The sequence below is a fragment of the Lepidochelys olivacea genome, assembly GCF_965140295.1.
Source record: "Lepidochelys olivacea isolate rLepOli2 genome assembly, chromosome: 1".
Lineage (NCBI taxonomy): Eukaryota > Metazoa > Chordata > Testudines > Cheloniidae > Lepidochelys > Lepidochelys olivacea.
Window position 1 is genome coordinate 252884239 of NC_140411.1, and position 17403 is coordinate 252901641.

Genomic DNA, 17403 nt, shown 5'->3' on the forward strand with positions numbered 1-17403 from the left:
AAGTACAATTGTGACGCTCAGGAGCATAGTGATGTAGCAGTTCTGGATTTAACTTCTGTAAGGTGGGTTTGTTGCCTGTCCACACTGTTGGGGTCTGAATGCATTGTTTTGTATCATTATTATTTTAAATCAATAAAGACATTGAAATATTAACAAACCCTTGTACCCATACATTTTTTAAAATTGGTTTGCTATTTTAACCATTGTATAAATATACCAGCTTTGATTTTCCGATAATTACTTCCATTATGAACTGATTAATCTTAGTTAACATTTTTATTTCAGTAGTGCCTAGCCTAGGGTGTTCCATCAAGATAGGAGCCCAACAATGCTGGACACTGTATGAACATATAGTAAATGATGAGTTATGTTAAAGCCTCTCTAATAATTACCTGTTCCTCCTAGTAAAAGGATAATTGAAAAGAAGAACTGTATACTCACTATGCATTGTTGCCTAGGCTGATCTCTCATTAGGACTAAGTGGAGTTTTGAACGTGCACTGAGTGGAGAATATACCTGTATGCTCCACATATGAAAAGAATGTTTGGTGTGATTAAATAGGGAAGTTGGGGCACTGCTTAAGCTATGCTGTCTGGCAGTGGCCCCCAAAGGAACTGTTTTCCATCTTGGAATAGCCAGAATGGACCAAACTCTGGCCATATCCCCTCCATGCAACGGACGGCATAGGAGCTGGCTACACTGCCTTGGGACTCCACCATACCAGGGGAATCCTCAGCTAGGGCGATCCACAGGCTTTCTAGCCTCCTTTGCACCACCCCAACAGTTCAAATGGTCGGGGGGAAGAGGGAGAACATTAAGCCCACAGTTCTGTGTCCTCCAGATGATACATTTCCTTCACTTAGTAGCACATAATGACAGTATTCAGATTAGACGCATCACATATAATGGTAAATAGGGTTACTAGCAGACTAACACTATTTTTAAATCCTCAGTGTGATGATATCTGTTTTCTTTCTCAAGACATACATTAATGTAAAATGATATTTCATGGCATTTAAAGACAGGCAGGTAATATACAGCCAGCCTCCCTCCTTATGGTCTGTAATCCATTGTTAGATACCCTGTTGATGTAAACTTAGTTAAAAATGCAAAAAAAAACCTCTTTCAAAAAAGCATTCAGAGGAATGCCATCTCTGTGAAGATTCAATGAAAGCAAAGAACATTCAGATGCATCAAACTGTAATGTCTCCCGTCTCAGATATTTCTATACCATATGGCCAGAGAGAAGCAGATGGACTAGGTCACAGCAAAGGGAAGAGAGAGAAAGTCTGCATTGTTATCTGACCCACTGGGCCAACACTAACAGACTGTCCCTAGTGATCAGGCTATTATCATCAGAAAGATCTGATAAGAACCTGATACTTGCATTTATTTGCCCTCAAGTAGTTCTCAGAAGTGGCATTTATTTTGCAGATCTATTTATTTTGAAGTTGGAACATTTGAATCATAGAGGAGCAAATGACTAGGCTGCACTTGTCTTTTATTGATTTTAGAAATCAGGTTATTCCTACCTGATCATTTGCCTAAAGTTCACAAAACAGCTTGTCTAAACACAATAAATTCAACAACAAATAAAGAAAAACAGAATTTTTGTTTTATTGCTGCTCGCACTTCCACTGACAAACGTTAGCCAGCCAACTAAAGCGGTACAGTATAGTGCCTTCCAGAAAACTCCTATGATTTTTGTCAGGATGTTAATACAGCAACATAGCAATCTTCAGTTAACACTAAATTAATTGCCTTGCATTAACAGCTACTAAAGTCCCTCAACATATTAGATCATACTGTCCTGGCTTCTAGTAGCTTCAAAGTCAAATGGAAATCATTTTAATGGATATTATTTTGGGGGATGGGGGGATTTCATGAATTAGTTCTTATGAAAAATGCCAGAATAACAGTCCTAGAGGCAGAAGACTATTTTTTCATTGGGAGTGGATGTTAAGCACCTCACAGAAAACACAGACCCGAGATAGCAGGAGCAGTTACAGTGCAAGGATTATTTACTGATAGGGTTTTCTTTAATGGCACTTATTACTGTAGTTTCTGAGCACCTCACAAATATGAATGGATTTATCCCACAACTCCCTCATAAGTATCATTATTCCCAGTTTTACAGATGGGAAACTGAGGCAGAGAGAGCTTACATGACTTGTCCAAGATCCCACAAGAAATCTTTGGTAGATCCAGGAATAGAACCCAGATGGCCTGAGTCCCAGGGTCTTTAACCACAAAACTATCTTTGCTCACAATACGTGACCAATGTGCCTCAGCCACGCCACTGAGGGAATAACTGTTACTCAGCTTTCGGTCCCCACGTCCTTTCAGTTCTTGGTTTCTTATGGCTCTACTAATCAGAGTGGCAGCTGTGCTGGTAGATTTTGTGAAACGGGTCTGTCCTCCAGGACTGGGCTGAGACCAACTCATTTTATACAGCCCATCCAATAGCCGTAAAAAAACCCCCAAACTCTGGCTTTTGATCAACGGTGACTGTGTCAGATTCAAATTGGTGACATGGAAGTGAAAGGAACACTGTTCCATTCATTATCTGTCCTCTGAGATGCTGTTGAATACTGGGCTGTAAACAAGAAACGTATGGAGTTAAATTGTGGCTCCACAGCCATGCCCATGGGTGAAGGGGCAGAGATGCATTGCCCCAGCAGGAACTCATAGGGTATGTCTGCACCACAGTTAAACGCCCATGGCTGGCCTGGGTCAGCTGAGTTGGGCTCGCAGGACTAGGGGCCATAAAACTGAAGTGTCGGCGTCCGGGCTAGAATTGGAACCCAAGGTCTGGAACCGTCCTCCCTCACAGGGACCCAGAGACCAGGCTCCAATCTGAGCTTGAAAGTCTACACTGAAGTTTTAGAGCCCTGCAGTCCAAGTCCCATGAGCCCTAACTCAAGCACAATGCCACCTGGAGCACCAGAGAAAGGGAGACCAAAACTAACCCCTGTGAAAGAGTGCCATGTGTACTCCCTCTAGCCCTACAAGCTCTGCTGGCCAGTGCTAATGCAGAGTGCTCATAGTATTTGTGTTTGCCCTTCCCCATTTGGGGATGCCAGTGTCGCCATCAGCTATAGCCTGGAGCAGTCCTTGTGCTCAGGTTGTGTATGGGCTGTGATTGTGAGCACAGGCTAGCAGAGTCACTGTGCAGGTAAGCAAGGTGGAGTAAGGTTTTTGGCATCCTCTGCCCCCACCCCCACACGGTGCAGTGCACAGGGCCAGGCACCAATCTAGCCTAGGAATGAAACTTGACTTTCTAATTATTGAAAAGTCTTGTCTGCGGTCTTTTCTGTACAAAATAAAATTAACAAAATAATTGTGTCACTATTTGTCTGTCCAACCAAGTGTAACCCTTGCCCTGGCTCCCCTGGTTTCTACCGCAGACTGAATACACAAGTTTCTTTTCAGGAGTTATTTCATAGCCCTGACACTTGGGCATACAACTGACAGAGATGGAGATGCCAATTTTACAATGAACAATGGTGCTGAGTTCTCATCCCAAATGGAAGCTATTTTGTAAAGGCAGATTCTGCTGACTAGACAGTGCTGTTTGACCTTAAGCACAACTACAAAAAGCAGGGAAATTCTGAGCTTAGAATTTCCAACCCTTATCAAAGTGATAATTTCAACCCTGTCACTCAAATGAAAACACAGCAATTTAATGTTACTAAGAGACATTATTAGGACACTCTGAACCTAAGCAATTCTTTACTGATTTTGGAATCATTGGCTAGCGTCCTTGAGTTGCATTCCCCTATTGTTACACTGTACATTTAACTCATTTAACACTTGCATGGAGAGGAGGAGATTGTGGGGGAGTCTGTGCCCCAAAGTGCTATAGAGGTGCCCTCGGGGTTCCCTGCCACTCAACATGGAGAGTAATTTTGGAGATGGACTGGAGGAAGGACAATGCATGCATGTGTCTGTCTGTGCGTGAATTGTGGGTGGTGGGCATGGGAACTAGAGAACCCTTAAGGGGAGAATTTTGGCCCTATAGCATTACATACAGTACACATGGGCCACTACACCACCTGTTTTCTAGACCTGTATGTTGAGTCTGAGATTTGGCCCAGTGCAGATTTTGTGTGCGCATAGAACTGCCCTCTGCTACCAGACTCATACCTTAACAGCAACAGCAGAGTTCCCTGAAACGAGACATTTCACACAAGAACATACATGGAAAAAGAAAGTGCCTGTGTGTGTTTCTTTTTTTTTTTCAAGAGGCTTGAAGTTCTGCTCCTGTATCCATATTGAGTGGTCTGAACAAGTGGCCCAGAATACAGAAATGTCAAGCACTCAGCAACTCCCACTGCAGTCAGAAGGAGCTGCTAGGAACTTTTCAGCACCTATGAAAAACGGGCCACGCATCTGGACAGCTTCATACACTTTAAGGGCTAGGGGTGAGATCTGCAAAATTGCCCAAGTGATTTAGAAGAACAAGTCCCATTGACTTTCAGTGGGACTTCCGCTCGTAAGTCAATTAGGTGCTTTTGAAAAGCTTGCTCCAGTAACTAGAAATGGACTAAAAATGAAAGTCAAAAGTGAACTCTGTCACAATATTCTCATTGCTTTCCCATGTATTGTCTTGGCTTGACGCCGCAGTATACTTTTTATTAAAAGCCACACAAACAGCACTGTCTGAAGCTTGTTGGAATGTATCAATTTCTGGATTAAGCTGTCCCATTGTTTTGACGAGAAGTTATAGTTTAGAGATCAAATAGGACATGGCCTAGCCTAATCTAATATCAACAGCCTGTAATAGTGAAGGGACACTCTGCACTAGAGAGCAATCTAAGTCTTTAATTACTTTAGCTACTGATAGATCGGCTCTCGCCCCCTCAAATTCCTTTGTCAGCGAGGAGTTAAAATTCATGAGCATCTAGGCCTCTGAATACTTACTCCAGTGCTGCTATTTTCTGTGCCAAGCTAGCCATCACTGCGAAGAGTCGGAGGTCTGTCAGGCCATCTGTTACATAATAGTCAACAATCTCTAAGATCTGGGGAAACAGAGATGGAGAAAGCAAAGATGATGAAGGGTTTAGAAAGAACAGATTGCTGCCTTGCTTTAGCAAAAAAAAAAAAAAAAGATAATAAGCTCTGATCGAAGCAGAGACAAGATTTATTAGCATAGCCAGCAAAACAAACAAAGCAATTTCAGCATGAAACCTGACAATGAGCCTGATAAACACTACATTGCATTGTAGGTCTGTAGGATCCCCTCAAAACATTATGGACCTGATTCACATAGAGTCACCTGCACATATGTACACCAGAGTGGTAGGTGTTTTAAGAGAATTCACTTTAAAACAGTGTATAGAAGACCACACAAAAACCTTCTACCTAATGCACAAACACTCTCTGCCACACAACTGGAAAGTCAGTGTGACTTCCTCTCCCTAACAACAAATTAAAACCAAAAAGTTCTGCACAGTATATTCATCAAGTAAGATTTTAGAATATTTTTCAAGTACGCCCATGATACCACATGTTTGCAACATGCCCACATTTTAAACAACAGTAACTGCATCCTTAGCTAAATACTTGCAAAGCAAATTATTATTGTGTTAACTGTCTCTTAGGGCACAGCTGTAACACAAGCAATAATAATAATAGGGAGAACCATCCATGATTAATTTATATTATATTGAAATGCGCTTTCTTTGTCCTCTCTCCCCTCTGCTCATATTGTCTTCTATTTGCTCCAATACCCTACTGTTGCAGAACTCCCCATAAATATAAACACAACCTAGCTGCCTCGACTGTACTGACATCATGGAAGTAGCTACTTTGAAACATTCCAACATAATAAAATTTGTTACCAGACTGTACAGAATTCCCCGCGCCCCCCAAATCTATATAAAGAGCCAACTTTTGCCTCTAAAGCCTTTTAGCATGGAGGGGAAAGGACAGTGGAAGTTGAATCCACTCCTGTGTTTGCTCACATCCTGATCAAAATTAGGTTTTAAAGAATAAACAAACCACACCCACTTCTCTGTCCCTCTTTGGATAGTATAGCTTTCACTAAGGACAACAGTCTTATAACACATGTGCCTAATGAGAACCCACAGGTAATCTTTTGTACAAAGCACCTTAAAGCAGTAAGAACTATTATGCTCTCTCTAATTACAAGGCCCCTTTGACTGTTCCGCACTCTGAATGCATAATTTCTATCTAGAAACTTGTGGCTGTGATCTAAATACCTATCACATGAAACTAGAGGAGGAGGGGTGCTGGTGTGTGTATGTGTGTGCTTTCCATTTGTCTTTGTGTTTCAGGCACTGAATGCTGTCCAAAGACTTGTTCCTGGATCCTCCCTTTTTAGCCTTTCACGACAAAAACCACGAATAATAAAGTATTCCTTTAATGTTCCCATTGTGCAAAGCTGGTCTTGTACAAAATGTTGGCATAGTACATATAGTCCTGCTCAGGTACCCTGCTCTTATCTTCTGTCTTAATGATGTTTAATGTTAACAGGGAACAAAATGCATGAACACTGAGGGAGAAAAAAGGGGATGTTTACTGAAGGCACATTCACAAACAACAAAAATTGCTGGGCTAACTTTGCAGTTTAATTTTTCATAGAATAGAAACCACTGACAAAGCAAACATGGTATAATGGAAGTAATTAAAGTCTGTACTCATTTTTATTATTGCTATAAAAGAAGGCCACTCGTTAAATAAGGTCTGAGTGTATAGTGTAATGCAGCCTTTTTAGATTTATTTGTGGATCATGCACAATAATGCTGACAGATGGAAAAGATGAGCTTTCTAGAGTCAGTAAAAGTAAACAATAAATGTAGGCATCACCAAACTGGATTGTCATCATGCAATATGAGTTGTATAATGATGTTAGCATTGGCGTCTGCCATGGGGCCATTGCTTTGGAATACTAAAATTAAACCATTTGATATGTGTTTGATGTCTCAACAAGTCACATCATTTGCCACCATGAACAAATTGCAACTGGGCCTGGCTGGGTAGTTCCAAGTTTTAGCTAAAAATGTGTTCAGATCAATCCAAGGTCACTGTCATTTATCTAAATGGCTCTCCTCTTTTTATCATATGAAATTCGTCCCCGCTCTAGTGTTAAAGTCTTATCTAACATTTCGTGCTGAGAATGTAAAGCAGGGAACCAAATACAGTAGTACAAATAACACTTTATTTACAGTTTCATGGCTTTCAGATTTCCTGTCTCCATAATCACTTCCTACTAATTTCCCTCTGTTTTTGTTTGAAGTGGTAGTCTTTTCAAAGAAAGTGTCCAAAGAAACAAAGCCTTTGTAAGGTTCAGATTAAATCATAGAGGATTTTATACTTTTCTTTATTTCTGTGTTTCCTGGTACCGGTTTTCTGTTAACCAAGTTTATGCTCTTTGTCAAATGAGTTTCTATGTTTCAAACAGGATCATGATAGAAAGACTGCAAAAAGGCAAACAACGGAGGGCCTGATTCTCAACTGGGGTAAGCTGGCACAGCTAAGGACTGGATCACTGAGTTTGCTTTTAGAAGGAAAGCAAAACTGAATGTTTGTATGTTGGACATCAACAGACTTTCATACTGTACCATAATTCTTACATAGCATGCTATAAAACTGAACATTTAAGCAAAATTTAAAGTAATACATTATTTAATATCTGTGCCTTTCAAAAAATACAAAGTAACCAAGGGGCTGTGCTTGGAGACTAATGTGTGTGTTTCGGTCAAAAGTTCAGATAAAGGCCTACATTTTCAACAGTGACTAGTGATTTTGGGTGCCCAGATAGAAACAACTTAGCTTAGCTCTTTATGAAAACCAGTCCCCTTTATATAAGTCTCAAATTAGGCACCCAAAAATGTTGTCTCAAATTAGACACCCCAATCATTAGTCACTGTTGAAAATGTAAGCCACCAATTTAAAAAAAAAAAAACCATCTATGCAAGAGCAAAATTTAGCCTCTGAGCAGCTTTCATGCTTCCTATTGGCTCTGTTCACACCTGCAAGGCCAAAAGTTATGTGAATCAATTTGAAAATGATTACTGCTATGTTTAAAAAAAATCGAAATTTCATGGGTGGCCTCCTGCCCACCATCTCTTAACTAGGCCTGGAGCCCACCCCCATCTACCCCTAATGTTTTCTGGCTTACTTGGGCCTTGCAGGTCTTTCATCCCTCCTACTACTGTAGTACAAAACAAGGACTAGCCTATCATCACTCCTAACATGCTCATTCATTCTTGTGGTATCTTGTTGGCCATCAGTGTCCCAAGAAGTAGCTGACTGATTTGTGGTCAGAAACTAGGGTGGTAGGCTTCAATGATGATAATGTAAGTTTAAACCAAGGGTAACACAAGACAACCATGGAACATTAAAAACCCCGCACATTTTGCGGTAGGTGTGGCCTTGTAATAGCCCATTAGGTCATCAAGTGAGTTAGAGCGGCTCTTAGAATTAAAGGCCATTTTGTGGCCTTCACATCTCTGTGCAGCTTCCCCAATGGTAAAGTGAGTATTATCCAGATTACCTACCTCACATGGATGTTATGAGGCAGAGCTTGTTTTGAGATCCTTGGATGGGATGTGTTATAGATGCATAAAATATTGCATGAAGAATGGTGTGCATATCTGTTACATTTGCTCCCTACTCCCATATCATTCAAAGCATAAACAGAGAGACTGCTTTGGATCTGATTACCCTATATACATAAAGTTCTTCGGCATCAGTTAGTGCATCTGAAGGGACAATTTCTTTCAGAGCCATCAAAACTTGCAGGCAGTTCAAGTATCCATCTCCATCAGTATCCACCTATAAAAATATCCACAATGTTAATGGTCAGCATGCTAACCATCCTTTGGGTGGGATTTAAATTTTCTAGAGTTTATTTGCATTTCCCTTCTTAGGGAAGGTCCCTGAAGACTCCTAACTCCCTTTTTCTCTAGCTTTAAAACTTTTCAGCTATAAGATTCTGTGTCATGACCATGGTCTTCCTGTTTGAGGAGTAGGAGGGACACTTTTCAGATCCATCCCAAGCTTCCTTACCTCCCCACCAGGCACCTCTCACTCAGTCACTTTTCAACAGGTAATATGACTTTTAGCATGACAGGAACTTCAAGAGTGCAAATATCATGTGAATGTAAGTAGCCCCTGAAAGCAAATAAGGTAGCCATTGTATTCTAGGACTTGAAGAATGACTGTACGCTCCGATTTTCCGCATTTATCAATGGACAGAACTGAGTATTTAAGTTTCTTGAGGAGATAATGTGTTGTTCACATGTACCTCAGAAATCTAGTCTGATCCTCTCTGGGTTAGTACTAGCCCTAGAACTTGCAGTGAATGGGAGCGTCACAGGGGATTACAGGCTCCTGGGGGGAGTGGGGGAAGAAAGAGAGATAGACAGACAAAGAGATAGCTAAACCAGTTTGGTTAAGCAAGAACTGATCTGAGCTTCAACTTTCTACCCCAAACAAACATTTTTTAAAACTCCAAGAACATTCGTATGAGGGGCTCTTCCTTCTCATCCTCTCAACTAAAGCTCCATCTCTCCCAGCCCTCATAGGCTCCCTTCCAACCTGCAACCTCAAACAGTACCCTTGTGCTGCCTTCCAGGTCTTCCTCTCCTTGACTCCCTTCTTCTCTCCCTACAACCAGAACAGGCTTCCCTGGCCCTCATCAGGTGCACCTCCCCACTCCCGCCGCCTTCATAGGACCTTTGAAGATCCTTGCTGTATCTGAAAGGTCTAATAGTGGGCCTACTGAACTGCCAGAATGCTGTTGCAGTGAAATGCAGGACACGCTGGGGATTCTCCTACTAGGTACACTCCAAAGTGCATTGTGCATGACTTAGGAAGCCCCGAAGTGCCCGTCACACCACATTACAAATCCTCAGTGCTTACCAACCTAATAATATGAACTTCAAATCTTTGAGTGCTCACAGACATTGAATTGCTCTTCAATGAACATGCAAGTTAGCCAAAGTCCCACTAAAACTCAATTGAAGTTAATAGGATATACTCATATGCTTAAAGTTAAGTAAGTCTATCTATTTTGGAGTTTTATACTGCCTATCTCTGTAGTATCTGAATGTCTTCCACCTAAAATCAACAGCAATAGTGATGGTCTTAGGACCTTTCAGAAGTCTGTCACTTCTTAGGGTCAAAACTCTGCTTGGGGTAGTTTTCTGTTATTTTGTTTTTTAAGAGTTTAATAATTTCATTTGGCAGGGGGGACTGGAAGGGGTAGAAGGGAGAGCCAAATGTTGTGAATGTCACTCTTATGACAAAGAAGACTGCATGCTTAAGTATTAGCAGGATCTAGGTCTTAATGGCAGGAGAGGTTGCTGGCCTTTTCTGCCACAGAACTAGTGTCTAGAAGTCTCTGAAATCATTTGATGAGGACGTCTGGCAAAAAAAAATGCATTTTTGGTTTTTTGTGGGAAAAAAAGTGAAAACCTCAAGGGTGAAATACCAAGATATTTCTTGTTTCATGTAATCATCCAAACCTTGATTTCCCTCCCAAGAAATTCAACAGCTGTGCAAATTTTTATCCACAGTTAAATTAGTGCCATAATGTAGCAAGTACACTAAAGAGGGAGTGAAGTAATAGCAACCTAAAAATGAAAAAAAGGGACATCCTGAAATTTGAATACGCTACTTCAATCAACTTCATAGCCCAAGTCACTGATTTGTAAGAGTAGCAGCTTAGTAAACCCCTTAAAATATGCCTTTGGTCTAGACAGATGCTTAAGAATGGAAGACTTCTCAGAAATATGGGATTTAAGAGGTCCATGAATGAAGAAGAATGTGCTCCCCGATTCTATAATGCACAAGAACACTGGCAAGGTATGGGATGCATTCAAGCTGTGAAGAGATGCAAACATTTAGTTTGTTTCCTAATGTTTGGCATCTTAGTCCATGATGCAAGACAAAAAAAAATCCCAAATGTCTAATTTGACATGGCCTAACATGACAAGGACTGAAAGAAAACCTTACCCCCCGATTGAGCTGTCACTGCCTGCACAGAAAGTGACTGTTCAGTTGAAAACACTTTGCAAGCAAATGCAAACTGAACAGTCTTGAAAAGTAGAATTTTCTTTTGTGCTTCAATTTCAAGAAGAGTAAAAAGAGGCAAGAAGAGAGGCAGAAGGGAGGGAGCCGACCATTTTGCACTATCAGCACTCCCTGCTGTCTGCTCCACAGACCATCGTTGGCAGACAGCCCCAAAGGCAGCAGCTTGTTGGCCTTCCCAGCTGGGTGAACCGTACTGTGATTGCAATGACAGATATGCACAGGGGAAACACATTTGGAGGGAGCTGGAGGACCGTGATGGAGTCTCAAAAATGGAGCTTTCCTAAGCCATGGGTCAGGATCTTTAGTTCAAGTTTATCTTAAAGAGTTTGGTAACTTAGAAACTACTATTTATGTGTGTGTGTGTGTGTGTGAGTGTACACACTCACACACAAACACTCTCAGATACACACACACACACTCACACATTCAGAATAACTAGCATCAGCATATCACAGTACAGCTGTTGAATGCACTGGATATAAATTGTGTTCAGTACTGCACTGTGATTTTATGCATTCCATGGATTAGAGCTGTACAAGACTATCTATTTCAATTAATACACTTTGCTAATTCTCACACTAGAGAATTGAGAATGTCGTGAAATTTCAAGGAATTTTCAAATTCAGCTCAGGGTGAAATTTCTCCTATACAGTTTTACTTGCAAAAATGAAAACAATTTGTACACAAACATAGAACATGTTTTCATGAAGTTTCCCCAATGTGAAATATTCCAGTTTTTGAGCAGAAACATTTGTAATGGGGAAAATCATGGTTTTCCAACTTCAAACACCTACCTTTCTTTCTGTGGAGAACAGCTTATAACTTGAGATATTAGAAAATATTCAAGCTTTATATGAAAGTAGCAAATCTATGATTTGACACCCTCTCAACCGGTGATTTGACACATTTTTAACTTTTAGAGCAGAGCTGAACTTTTGACCTTTACAGCCTCTCTAGCCTGTGGTTTATACTTTAGCTTCAATACTGGAAAGTTATAAGCGGTGGAGCTGTCACATTACATTCACCTGATTCATTGCTTTCAGCACCTGCCTGCATGGTAGCTCCCTTTTGCTGTAAAAAAAATTACTTTAATGATTGCCTACCAATGAACTGCATAAACTATTAACAAAAATAAGTATGGCATCATAGTGAACAGTGTTCCATTACTACCTCAGAAACACTGCATGTTCAGGTCTTTACAGCACTGAACACGTGCACATCAACTACTACTGGTAACGAATTCACCTTTTAGTAAGTGGTACATATGCCATTATAAATGACATATGTGACACAGTAAAACATAGCCAGGGCTTATGTGGTGCATGGATCTTGTGCTGGCCCCTCTGCTTACAGGTGAGTTTTATCCTAAATGAGGCAGGTCTTTAAAAGTCCCTGCTTTGTTCACTGTGCAGTACAGTGGCAAACAGCAAATGAAGCCGAAAAGCCCAACCTCCCTGAATGCAATCAAGGAATGCACCGTGAATGAGGCAGGATTCAGTTCGGACTCTACTTACATACTGTGCAGCAAAATGATCATTTAAAGAGCTGGGCTCCACCGGAAAAAGGGGACAACCTGGTCAAAATGAGGTTTTGAAAACCTCATCAAAAATTTGAAAACTATGCACATGGGCTGAAAGCTGTCCCCAAATAAGTTTTTAACTCGTGCAAACAGTCCCCGTACAGCAGGCTGACATGGGTCTCCCTGAGGCTGGCAATGCTACAGGGGTCAGAATTTCCCCTACACTGTTTCAAGCTGTGCTGGAATAAGTTTTGGCAACGTATTAGGAACAAAGGCTTTTGTCAGACTCAGACATTGTGATCTCATTGATAGGCAGTGCATCTCAGTGAGCTTAACTGTAAGTGTGGGAGCCAGTATGACAGTGTGCTGGGAGACCGTCACCACTTGTTACCTAGGAGTCAATTCCAAGTACTTGCATTTTGCAACCTACTGGAGGAAGCCGCCTCTTATGGCAAAAATCGAATGGAAAAAGTGCACAGGAATGTAGGAAAAGGCCAAGCTTGGTATTGCCAACCTTAAATGCTCAAAAATCATGAATCAGGCTCCAAAATCAGGAGATTGGCCCAAAAAGTATGGTTTAGCTTTTAAAAAAAGATCAGATCCAGGTTTTGGTCTGTTTTCTGATTTTTGAACTCCTCCTGCCTCTGAGAGAGAGAGAGAGAGAGAGAGAGAGAGAGAGAGAGAGAGAGAGAGAGAGATTACAGTGTAGCCAACTCATACATTTATCATGAGTAATGCAATTTTGGCTTCTGCTGCAGGAGCACTCACTAGAGTAGTGGTTCTCAATCAGGGGTACAAGTACCCCTGGTGGTATGCAGAGGTCTTCCAGGGGGTACAGCAACTCATCTCGTTATTTGCCCAGTTTTACAACAGGCTACATAAAAAGCACTAGTGAAGTCAGTACAAACTAAAATTTCATATACTGCTCTATATACACTATACACCAAAATGTAAGTACAATATTTATATTTCAATTGATCTATTTTATAGTTATATAGTAAAAATGAGAAAGTCAGCAATTTGTCAGTAATAGTGTGCTGTGAGTCTTTTTATATCTGATTTTGTAAGCAAGTGGTTATTAAGTGAGGTGAAACTTGGGATACACATGACAAATCAGACTCCTGAAAGGGGTACAGTAGTCTGGAAAGGTTGAGAGCCACTGCACTAGAGGATCCACTGGAGACCTGGGCTCTATTGTGCTAGGCACTGTCCAAAAACTCTGTACTCCAAAGAACTTGCAATCTAGTGCACTTAACAGTGGTGGTTTATGTTGAGGGACTTGGAACTGGAGCGTACCAAGCATCCATTATTTAGGAACAATTTTTAAACCCTGATTAGCTACTCTGGAGTCAAACTGGTGACCTACAGATGAAAGGCTCTGTAGCACATTACGAACACCCTGAGTTAGTCCCCTGCTAAGAGCTAACGTTGCATCTTTAAGAATGAGTCTTGCTTTCTGGAACGATAAGTTTATTAAGTCTAATTCTGATGTTTTTGGAGCAGGATCTTCCAATCTCTGCATACAGGCAAAATCTTCTTCACATTGCTCTCAGTCTCTCAAGCATACTACAACACAGGCTCCCACCCTGTTCTTAAGGGGACAGTTCTCATTAACCAAAATACAAACACTAAAAATACAAAATGAATATTAACAAGGCATTCAAAGTCAATTAACTACGAAGTTTTGCAACAAAAAATCATTCCAACAATTACAATTATTTCAGAGCTCTTACTCTAATTTTATACATGTATATTTTCACCCCCAGAAGGGTAAAAAAAAGGGAGAGAAAGAGGGGAAAGGAGGGAGAAAAGGAAAGGGAAGGAGAGAAGAGGAGGAAGGGGGAGCCCTGGTGCCACACCTCCTTACAGATTGGCAGCAGTGGATGCAGCTGGGGAAAGTGGGGGGCCCTTGTGTTCATTTTCCCTCCCAACTGGTACCACCAGAGGCAGATGAGGGAAAAATCTAGTGGAAGACAGATCCTCCAGGCAGCAGGCACACATCTGTGTGTAGTACAGCAAGGGCATGGCAATTCATGCACACCATTCGGGGGGAACCTGACAGGACTTCTTTTTAATTGATACCTGTTTAGTTCATTTACCCTCTTGTAACTTTCCCTTTAACCATACTGTTAATTTCTTGTCTTCCTGCTTCCTTAGGGGCATGAATGCGTTTCTGACTCTATCATGGTAGCCTTCATGCTGAGTCTAAGGATTTAAATTTCTCCATTTGCCTTTTTGATAAGCTTCCTCCTTGTTTTAAATCCCCTTTTCTAATGTTTAGTGCCACGGTGCTAGTGTTTGGTATGATCCCCCTACCCTTCTCTGAGAATGTTGAACATATTTACATTTTGCACACTATTCTTTAGTGGCTCATTTATACTTAATATACATCTTATGCTGTTCCCTTACATGGTGAGCTAGAGAGTTTCTGTGTCCATATTTAAAATCCTCCTTCCACTACGCCTTCAGCCAAACTCTTCAATAGTTTGAGCACAACTTTGTATTTTGAAGTTCTTTTGGCAAAGACACGTAAAATTGCTCATCATCTTTTTTTGCATTTGACTATGGGTTATTTCTGTCAAGGTTTTTCCTAAGGTGGGCTGGAATGGTACAGAGAAGGACCTGTTTTCGCTATCCACAGTGTGGGATTTAACTTAAGGTGGTGTGTTGCTAGCTGAAAATATACATTAAATAACCAGAATCAAAGGTGCTGGGTGCATAAAACAGTAAAATAAATACAGGACTTTGGCTCATTTATTCTGACAACTGATTTCACAGACCTGAAACATTCAGGATTCACTGCTTGCCCTTATTTTGTGTGTCACTGATTTGGCTAGGATCTAAACACAGAGCTTCACAGTTATTGAACCACTGTCCCAGACTCAGCCAAGGATTGGAACACAAAGCAGGACTGAACAAACCAGCAGGCAGACTACAAAGGAAAAGCAATTGTTCTGCTTTAGCAGCAGCACTGTTTCTGCTATGCTTAGCATCAGAACAAGTTAATTTGGGAGCACAATCTTCTTAAAGGAAATGTTGCTCAGCACAGCATCCTAAGAGTTCATGTGGTGAGATGCCCTTTTCACTAAGTACAAATTGGGAATTCTACTTGAAATTTATTTTTATGCTATTAAAATCTGTATTTCCAAATCTCTTGCTGGCATCTTGCTGAAAACTGACATGTCTGACTGTTTATAATTGGTTCAATCACATCTTGGGTTAATATTAGCTTAATAAGCAGAGGAAGAATTTTACTGTTGGAAGATGAAATTTCCCGTGAAGTATCAAACTCTTTTCCTTCCAGTGTCCTTGGTAAAAGATGCTGCTCTCAACTGCCACTTCGCACAGGTAAAAATATACAATTGTTAATAAAAGTATTGCTTAAAAACAAAGAGTCAGATTCTCAACTGGTGTAGGATGGCAAAGCTCTGTTGAAGTCAGTAGAGCTACACAGATATATACTGCCTGAAGATCTGGCCAAACATTTATAAATGGCATATTGAAATATGATAATAACTAAGCAGGAAGACTTTCAGAACTGATAGGGCTGCAGCTTTGTTGAGGCCACTTTGAATCACAGCAGCAGTGCAAAGCAGCCCTAAAATTGGATTAACTGGCCATGGGAGGATCACCTCAATGTAGGGGTCTCCTCCCGTGACACAGAACCAACATAATGGTTCACATGCTCCAACCCTCCCTGCAGCCAATGTAAGGGACAAGAGTACAAGAAAACAGGTATGGCCAGGGCTTCCCTGTGACTCAACAATCCTCAGTTACCTTAACAGCTCTTTGGGACAATTGGTAGTCCACATAAACTAGATCAACCTTTAGGCTGCTCTAACTTATGCCAGGGGACCACCCTGGGGCATAACTGGTCTAGGATAAAGGTTCTGTAAAGGTGGCTTAAAGCCACCTTTACATGCAGTGCTGACTTTCACTGTGCACTTCTCAGCTGCATGGGCTTTAGCTTCTCTCTTCATGGTGAGTAATTCCTGAGCTGGATGAAACGGTATTTTGACGTCACATTTCTTTTGTGAATGCTTGAAAATTTCACAAAAAAACAGAACAAACACAAACAAACATGAGCTGCTCCCCCAGGGCTCGGCTCACTCTCTCACCTGCCCACACAGCAGCAATCCAGGTGAACTTCTCAAGAGAACACGTGTGGTGGAGCTTTTATGCCTCTTTACTCCCCTGTGTAGCTGCAGAGGGCTAGCTACAATCTTGCCCTCAGTCCTTATTCACTGATGTAGTGGGCATAGTAAAAGTTGAATAAAGACTCAGAATTTGGCCCTTAGAATATTTGAGGGGAGAAAGGGTATTGCGCAGTACATTGAAGGCGACCCTTCAGCATTCTCAGTTCCAGAGGGGACTGAAAGGGACAGTATTACAACAGGGACAGTAATGCCGAGCCCCTCATGTTAAACACTGAACGCAAAAACAAACTCAGAGCCAGATTCTACCACGCTGACTCAAGTTGTACAGTTCCTTAACTCCACCAGTAGTCTTATTTTCTTCAACGAGGATACTCGCAGAAAAAGGGACAACTCCGCATGCAAATGGGTTTCACTATCAGGGCCTAAATGAATGACTGTCCAGCATAGTGGTCTCTTTACCCCCATCTACCTAGATCTACTTAAAATATTACGGCAAAACCCTGCTGTGAAGATCAAAGGATTTTCACCCTTAGTGAGAAAGGTAAAAGCAGTATCACAGGCTCTAATACTTGGATTCTGCTTCTATTACACTCTCTTATTTCGTATAAAGGTAGCTACCTGATCTTGACCTCAGACTAACACTGAAGTCTGTAAGGGAAGATG

The 17403-nt window shown here is 41.2% G+C and overlaps 1 protein-coding gene across 1 annotated transcript in view; it reads right to left on the reverse strand.

Annotated features, from left to right (window-relative positions):
- The window catches only part of LOC311514346 (uncharacterized protein), a 240923-nt gene that overhangs the window by 34087 nt on the left and 189433 nt on the right, over positions 1–17403 (reverse strand). The window contains exons 13-14 of the mRNA XM_084616902.1: positions 8692–8802; positions 4924–5021 (exon numbers count right to left, since the gene is read on the reverse strand). Of these exons, the coding sequence (XP_084473028.1) occupies positions 4924–5021; positions 8692–8802 (209 nt within the window). The remainder of the gene's footprint in view (positions 1–4923; positions 5022–8691; positions 8803–17403) is intronic.